Source organism: Pteropus vampyrus, unplaced genomic scaffold (genome assembly GCF_000151845.1).
Source record: "Pteropus vampyrus isolate Shadow unplaced genomic scaffold, Pvam_2.0 Scaffold81, whole genome shotgun sequence".
NCBI lineage: Eukaryota > Metazoa > Chordata > Mammalia > Chiroptera > Pteropodidae > Pteropus > Pteropus vampyrus.
The window spans coordinates 2,346,944-2,355,045 of NW_011888862.1; the positions used below are offsets into that span (position 1 = coordinate 2,346,944).

Consider the following 8,102-nt stretch of genomic DNA (forward strand, 5'->3'; position numbering starts at 1 on the left):
GATTTACTCATTTTGTCCTTTTTAAAAGTAACAAACTCTTTGCATCTTTAGGGTCCTCATTCGTCAATTAAGAATAATATTTGCTGCTATTTAGAAACTGCTTAGCAGACTTTTTCCAAAACAAGCCAGGTGTCAAATTTTTTAGGCTTTGCAGACCACTGGGTAGAGACAGATGGCTCAACTCCGCCATTTTGGCATGAAAGCAGCCATATATCATACGTAAATGAAAGAGTGTCGCTGTGTTCCAGTAAAACTTAATTTATGAGCATTGAAATATGAATGTCCTATACTTTTCAAATGTCACAATATATTGTTTTTCTTTTGTTTTTCAACCACTTAAAAATGTAAAAACTATTCTTAGCTCACAGGTTGTATGAAAACAGACTACAGGCTGGGCTTGGCCCAGGGGCCCCAGTTTGCTGACGCCTGCTGTAGTGGACACTCAATAATTGCTAGTTTCCTTTCCCAGTAAAAACAATATGACGTGGGCATGGCTGGAAATAATTACTTCGGAGGCAATAAAGGACTTCTAGCTTTTCTCAAAACTATTTTCATGGTTGTGTTCTCTTTTCAATGATAAAATTGTTTCTTTTTATTAACTGAAAAATTGAGGACAGTTGCCCCGACACAAATTTCTGCAATCTTGAACTTTTTCAAAGTTATCAAATCGAAGCTTTTAGCAGGGTGGCATCTGATACATTGAATAAGATCTGAAGTAGCTGGAGAGTCTTTGTCATGATTGAGCTGGCTCACAAAACTCAGGACCTTATCCATTTTTCATTAGGGGAGTCAAACATTTCGTTTTCGACTACTGTATCTTGAACTCTCCCTTTGTTGAAATGGCATACTAATTTTCCTCTTTATTGGCTGTAAAGTCAGTTAACGCGTAAATCATTTCTTCCTGCAAGATTCAGTTGAGCATTGAGCTAAATTATGAACCACAGCGCGAAAACCAAATTTGTAAACAAGGTTTGAAGAAAGTATGAATTTAGAAGTTAAACTCCTGTGGTTTGCATCTCAGAAGTACGAAATGCTCGATGCCACAGAGAGATGAATGGAGGAAACTTTGCTGGTTTTAAAATTAGAAGAAGAGCCCCAAATTGACTAGCGTTATGAGTCAGATTCTATTACAAAGATGTCCCAGTGGTCAGTTTGTTCTTTTAATTATCCCGGAATTTTGTTAAACTAAATAATTCTCACAGTCAGTGAGGCTAATGATGAAGCCTTGGAAATTTGGTGATATGGAGATTCTATTATGAAATACTTATCAAAGAACTATTGTATGCAAGGTACAGGGCTGTATGGTGTAGATGACGCGAAAAATCTCCAAAACCCATTCTTTGTGTTTGAGGGCCGCATCGTTCAGTTGTGAACCTCCGTACATCTAATATTTTCTCACGTCAGTCTTTCAGCAGGTGGTCCCAAATGGTGGCGGCCAAATGCTCAGCCAGTGCTGTGTCCCTTTAGAAGGGACAGATCATTTTTTTCTGAAGTTCTCAGTGCCATAAAGTCGGGAGATTTGCACCAGATCTGGAGGTTCGAACGCATTGGCTCAGCAGAGACAGTGTGGGATGGAGGCGAGGCAGGTGTGTGGGTGTAGACAGCACCCGAAGCACCCTCCAGAAGAGGGAGAGCAGGGTGGGGACAGACTGCAGGGAGGACCAGCTCTCAGTAGTTTGGAGCCAGTCTGGCGGCCGGGTGGGGGGGTGGCTTTTTATCCTAAAGGCAGCGTGGACCAGAACAAGGGAGTAAACAAAACATGGGCGATGACGTGTAGTTAGTTGAGAAGGCTGAAAAATTCAAAAAAATGAGAAGAATATTTCTCTATAATTTCAGTATAGTAACATCTGCTCTTACCATTTTGAGGTGTTTCCTCTCATTCTTTGTTGAAAAAATGTGTATACTTGTACATTTAAATATTTATATTATTTTAAAGTAATATGTTTCTTTTTTTAAAATGGTGGATTAGAGAAAATACAATCTGTTAACACGGTGATGTAATTCCTTTCTGTGTGTGTTTACACGAATACTGGGTATGTGTATTTAATAGGAATCATTGATTTTTTTATATTCTTTTAAATGAAATCTCTTTTCAGCTTTATTGAGATACAAATGATATAAAACGTGTAAATTTGCATGAAATCTTTTAAGCTTAATATTTTTTGTGGCTGGTATATAGGATGACTGTTTTGGACAGAGTTATCATCCATCATTTATGATGTGTAAGCTCTATGGAGAAGTTTTGTCACTTTAAGGGGGATACACAGTAAATCACGATGCATCTGTTTCTCTTAATATCAAGTTATGCATCACCTTAAGGTGTACTTTTTTCGATCCGGTTTTTGTTTAGTTTGTAACAGCGTTAGCTTCCAGCTTCGGTACATTCTTCTTTAAGAGCAGGCCTTGCCCTTCAGGGCCGAGCAGGATGTGTCCTTCCCGCTCCCCCCGCCCCCCCCACCCAGCGTTCCTTTACACTCTCCCCTGGACCACTGCCTATAGCCGCCCTGGACTTCGCTCACTTCCTGGATGTGATCTCTCAGCCTGGGTGAGGTCACACGTGCTGTTCCTTTCTGGAACACCGGTCTCCCCACCTCTGCTAGCCTCACCTTAAAAGCAGTTTTCTCAGGGGGGGCCTCTGACAACCAGCCCTTTTGAACTTGATGTCTTTCATGCTATTTCTCATTCTAGCTCGTGCCCGCCCTCTTCCCCTTCCCCCCCCAACCCCGTACCTATTCTTCTACACATTTGTCATGATTTGAACTATAGAAATTATGATACTACATGTATATAGTTTAATTACTTGCTTCTTTGAGATTTGTTCTCTATACCCAGTGTCAGGCACATTGTCTTGCAATAGTAAATGTGAATAGTAAATATTTGGTGAGTAAAATGGAGTGAATATTTTTGTTATAGCACGTCATTTTCATTATTAATTAATCTTTAAATTGAGATTATTAGCATTAAATAATAAAAATTATTCATGTTAATTTTCTTTATTAACATGTTACAGATCAGCTGTGATTTCTCTGCTATTCATCTTGGAAGAATCTAAAGGTATCCATCTCCTCCTGATAAAAAATCCATGTCTTTATTTTTTAGAGCCGTGCTCCGATCTCTGCGAAACTTGTGGCCAATATGCTCTCAGTCGCAGGGGCAGATCACATTATCACCATGGACCTGCATGCCTCTCAGATCCAGGTGCTGGCATTTTCTTTCTTGCCCTTGTTGTGATTGGGGGCTTAATACACGTGGTTGAATCCTAACCGGTTAAGTTAAATAATTTCCAAAGGAGGTAACGTTATTCGTGTTTGAGTTTGTATGTGGCAACTCTCTTGGCTTTTCCATTTTTACTGAACTTGGAAATATAATTGAACATGCTTTCTCCTGGCTGCACCACCACCCGGCCTCCAGTCAGTTTTGAAGGATTGAGAATGGCTTCGTGGTTGTAAACTCTCTTAATTCCATCTCAACTTCTGGAAACTAATTAAAATGGCAGAGTTGTATGCTTTTTAACTTCTTCATAACTTAGTTCTTCATCTATAAAGCAGGCCAAATTATCCTGCGCCCACTTGGTGATATAATGAACGTGAACTATTTGGCTTGTTAATCAGGTGCTTAAGAAACAACAAACCTCTTTTCCCCACTGCCTTGCAAAGCCATTCTCTATTCATTAGGATATAGACAATCCTAAGGTAGTAGGACGTGTCCCCACAGATAGCAGATGGGGCTGGAATATGCTTCCTGAACGTATTTCTTTTGATTGAATTCTATTAAAATTAAGAAAAGGGAGTCTGTCGAGAAGGCTGCTTTGGAATAAAAAATTCAAATTTTATTTAATGAAAGATGATCTTTTAAAAAACCCTGCAGTGTGACACTGACTCCACCCCCCCCCCCCGCCCCCTTAGGGATTCTTTGACATTCCCGTGGATAATTTGTACGCGGAGCCCGCAGTCTTGCAGTGGATCCGGGAGAACATTGCTGAGTGGAGAAACTGTATCATCGTTTCCCCCGATGCAGGGGGAGCCAAAAGGTACGGCACAGGCCACACCAGGCACGTTTCTGCATTTGCTGATTGCTTTTTTCTTGTCCTGCATAGTAGATAAGGAAGCATGTTTTAAATTACTTAATACTCTGTTTTGCAAATGAACAAGTAGGTACAGGCTTCACCTCCAGAGCAGGGAGCTGTCATCTTTGTCGACATTTCATCAGTCGTGAAAGGAAGAAAAAAAAACAAACGTGTATTTGTTTTCAGCAAAGAATATGTTTTATTTGAGTTTTTTAAGTTCTTTTTTTTTCTGATTATAAAAGCAATCACCTAATTGGAAAATAAGGCTTTTAATTAACAACACGATTCACCACGCTGGTCCTTCCTACTACAAACACTTGAGAATGGGAGCCCAAATAGAACACAATCTTATAAAAATAAATGTGTGTCCATGGAGCACCAAGAAAAAAAAAGGAGCTCTCTGGAGTCAAGAAATAAAGAAGGGCTGGAAGCCATGCTCAGGTGGCCTGGGGCGATCAGGTGCGAGATCCAGGGACCTCCAGAGAGAGAGGGCATGAAAGGGCGACCTCTCCCCTGCAGCCCAGGAGGGAGGACAGGTTTCACCCAGGCTTTTGGATGGGGGGGAAAAATAGGCATCCGTAAGAAATGGAACCGAAGGCCTATGCCACGTGTTGATGGCCGGGGCATATGCACTCTCCCCACGTAGGGGTGATGCGGGGACCCCTACGGGGAGAAAATCCACATGAAAATTGGTCCCCGGCTGCAGAGCCACGGCAGAGAAAGAATTCACAAGCCCAGGTTGCTCGGTAAGCTCCCTCCGCTGAACGTGACCTCATGCCTGCCGATCTGGGTTAGAAAGCCGAGAGGGTGCAGCCTACCCGGAGTCACCATCTGCAGGTCACTGGGCAGCAGCCAGCCAGCACGTGGGAGTGACAGAACAGTTACTAGCAGAAACTGAGCTGGCACTAACAGCATCAGAGTGCAGGCACGCTGAACGGCATAACGGTACTGAGCAGCGAATCTGGAGGGCTTTGCAGAGACTCAGGAGATTATGAGCAATCGGTACGGTGTCCAGAACCAGGGACGAAGGTGGTAGAATGCTGATGTGATGCAGAGTGCTCTACTGCAGGCTGAGACTTGGTGACTCAGAGCGACTTTGTGCAACTGTACAGCTGCTATCTGGGAAGGGAAAAAGTGGAATGGAGTTTTAATGCCCAGGTCGGCGCTTCCACAGAAAGGGAGAGGTAAAGAGACCTTGTCTGCCCAGTGAGAAAGCAAGGAAGCTCGTAAATGTGCCCTGACAGGCCAGGAGGACCACCAAGCTTCGGGACATCTTTAAAATGCAAATGCCCGGCTCTCATTTGGCTCCCTCATCCACCTTGCAATTTACTTGGCAACTTAAGTCACACAGTGGAATCTTTATTTAATGGCGAATCCACTGGCCTGATCTAAGGTTAGAGGTGAAAAAAGTGGGCCAAGGGGTACACAAACTCGTTATTAATAACAGCTTTATTGAGAGAAAATTCACATACCTACAATTGGTCCGTTTCAAGTGCACAGTTCAGTGGTTTTCAGTATATTCACAGATTTGTGCATCCATCACCTAATTCCAGACCCTTTTTTCATCACCCCAGAAGGAAACCTCTGTGTATTAGCAGTCACTCCAATTCCCTCTCTTTCCAGCCCCTGGCAACCACTCACTATTTGCTGTCTCTATGGAACCGCCTCCGTGGACATTTCACATAAACGGTATCATCCAATATGTGGCTTATGCGTCTGCCGTATCTCTTTGGTTTTAGAACCAGAAAAAGTTTCTTTGGAGCTAATAAGCCAAAAGAATAATAGATTCCGCAGATTTTTGTAGCCTTGCTTTTCACGTGCCAACCTCATTTTTTTTTTTTTAGAATCTGAAAACATATTCTCTTAGAAAACATTCAAACAGGGTAGCATCCCCCACTTCCTTGAGAGGCCTCCTCTTTCTGGCGTCAGACTTAACGTTATTCAAACATACATCTCCCTTTACATTTCACACAAGCGGTAGCATGGCGTATATACTCTTTCACCGTGCTTTTATTAAAACTTAATTTGCTCCATTGTTTTTTACAGCTGGATAATATTCCATTGTATGTGTATGGCATGGTTCCTTTAATCAGTTTCCCGTTCTCACTTCGAGGTACTGTTTGTCTACGCATGCGTTGCTTAACGACAGGCATATGTTCTGAGAAATGTGTCATTAGGTGATTTTGTCATTGTGTAAACATCATAGAGTGCACTTACACAAACCTAGATGGCATAGCCTCCTACACACCCAGGTACAGCCTTTTGCTCCTGGGCTACAAGTCCGTACAGCATGTCACTGTCCTGAATACTGTAAACAATTGTAACACAATGGTAAATATTTGTGTATCCAAGCATATCTAAACAGAAAAGGTATAGTAAAAATACAGTATAAGAGTATAAAAGTGTACCTTGTACACTTACCATGAATGGAGCTTGCAGGACTGGAAGTTGCTCTGGGTGAGTCAGTGAGTGTGAATGCGAAGGTCTTAGACACAGTCGTACACACTACTGTAGACCACGGGACACTTAAATTTATTTACAATTTTTTTCTTTGATAATAAATTAACCTTAGCTTACTATAATTTCTTTTGATAAACGTTATTTTTTTAACTTCTCAACTCTTGTAATAACACTTAGCTTAAACACATACAGGTTCTCTGGAACACCTCCCAAAGGGCCCGCCTGAGGCTCTTCTTGAGGAGGTATCACTTTTCAGAGAGATGTCCATGGCGTTTTGCTTGGGTTTTTTTTTTTTTTCATCATAGATTTGTTTGTAAGCGGATAATATATACCATGAGTATTCCTGTCTGTTAATGAACACCTTTCAGTGTGGGGGTTCATGTTTTCAAATTTTAAGGAGTTTGTTGAAGTCTGCAAAAGCTTCTGCTAAACCCTTCATTGCGAATTTTCTTAGGGTTTCCTGTTAGGGGACCACCGTCGTATATTCGGTCCATCGTTGGCTGAGACGTCGTCACGCAGTACGTGACTGCCCTCTTAAACACAGTCCTGCAGCATTGCACTGGCTTTTACGTTTTGTATACGTGTGCAAATAGGATGCGTCCCTAGAAGCGCAATGGCAGAGTCCGAGGGCAGGAGCCATTTTGGTTTTTATGGACAGTGCCAAAATTTGGTCTTTCCGAGAAGATAGACCGGTTGACATGCCCATCAAGTGTGGAAGCCAGTGACTCTCTACACAGGCTTGTCCGCATAGCGAGTTATCAGACCTGTTTTACCTTACAAATCAGATAAGTGGTCTTTGGTATCTCTTCCTGTTATCCAGTTGCCTGGATAAGGTCACATGCCCTTTCCAGCATGTTTATTATTCATGAGGCTCTCCTTGCCTTTTGCCCGTTCTGTTGGCCGGAGGCCTTTTCCTCCGGATTATTAGGGACTCTGCACAGGCAAGAAGTCACATCTTTGTTTTGTGTCTTTATGGGGAGGGGACAAATATTTCTCCAAGTTTTCATGTCTTCCCTTCGTATAGTTTTCTTCTCTTCACATTACAGCTTTGTTTATGAAGTAAATATTCACCCTCTCAACAATTTTCTTCTCCCACGATTTTGTTTAATTTTAAGGGTCGCCCTTTTATTATGTTCCAATTTTCTTTGACTTGAAAATTGTTTTTGGAATAAAGACTGAAATAAGAATCCAACTCTGACCGCCCCCTGCCAGCTATCTAGTTGTTCCAAAACTATCAGATAACACATCTCTCCCCTACTGACATGAAACGCCATATTTTATGATATACTAGGTTCCCCTGTCTGTCATCTGCTTTAAAAAAATGCAGAGTCAACACGTTTCGGATTTTTCGCCACCTCCTTTTCCTTTTCCCAAAGTTTCTGCTATGCCTGGAGTAAGCCGTTCCCCCCAACTGACACAACAGCCGCTCAGGTGACACGTGCTATGTGCAGTTGATGTTATCTGGCTTTTTTACGTGATACAAAAAGCCGTATTTCACCTAAGAAAAATTATCAGACAAATTGGCACTTGTTGCCTTAGAAAAACCTTAGAGGTTTGACTCGTTCCTGGTAAAACA

At 41.9% G+C, this 8,102-nt stretch overlaps 1 protein-coding gene across 1 annotated transcript in view; it reads left to right on the forward strand.

Moving 5' to 3' along the window:
• PRPS2 (phosphoribosyl pyrophosphate synthetase 2) overlaps window positions 1-8,102 on the forward strand; it is a 32,747-nt gene that overhangs the window by 15,034 nt on the left and 9,611 nt on the right. The window contains exons 3-5 of the mRNA XM_023532345.1: window positions 3,100-3,198; window positions 3,906-4,095; window positions 7,903-7,957. Of these exons, the coding sequence (XP_023388113.1) occupies window positions 3,100-3,198; window positions 3,906-4,095; window positions 7,903-7,957 (344 nt within the window). The remainder of the gene's footprint in view (window positions 1-3,099; window positions 3,199-3,905; window positions 4,096-7,902; window positions 7,958-8,102) is intronic.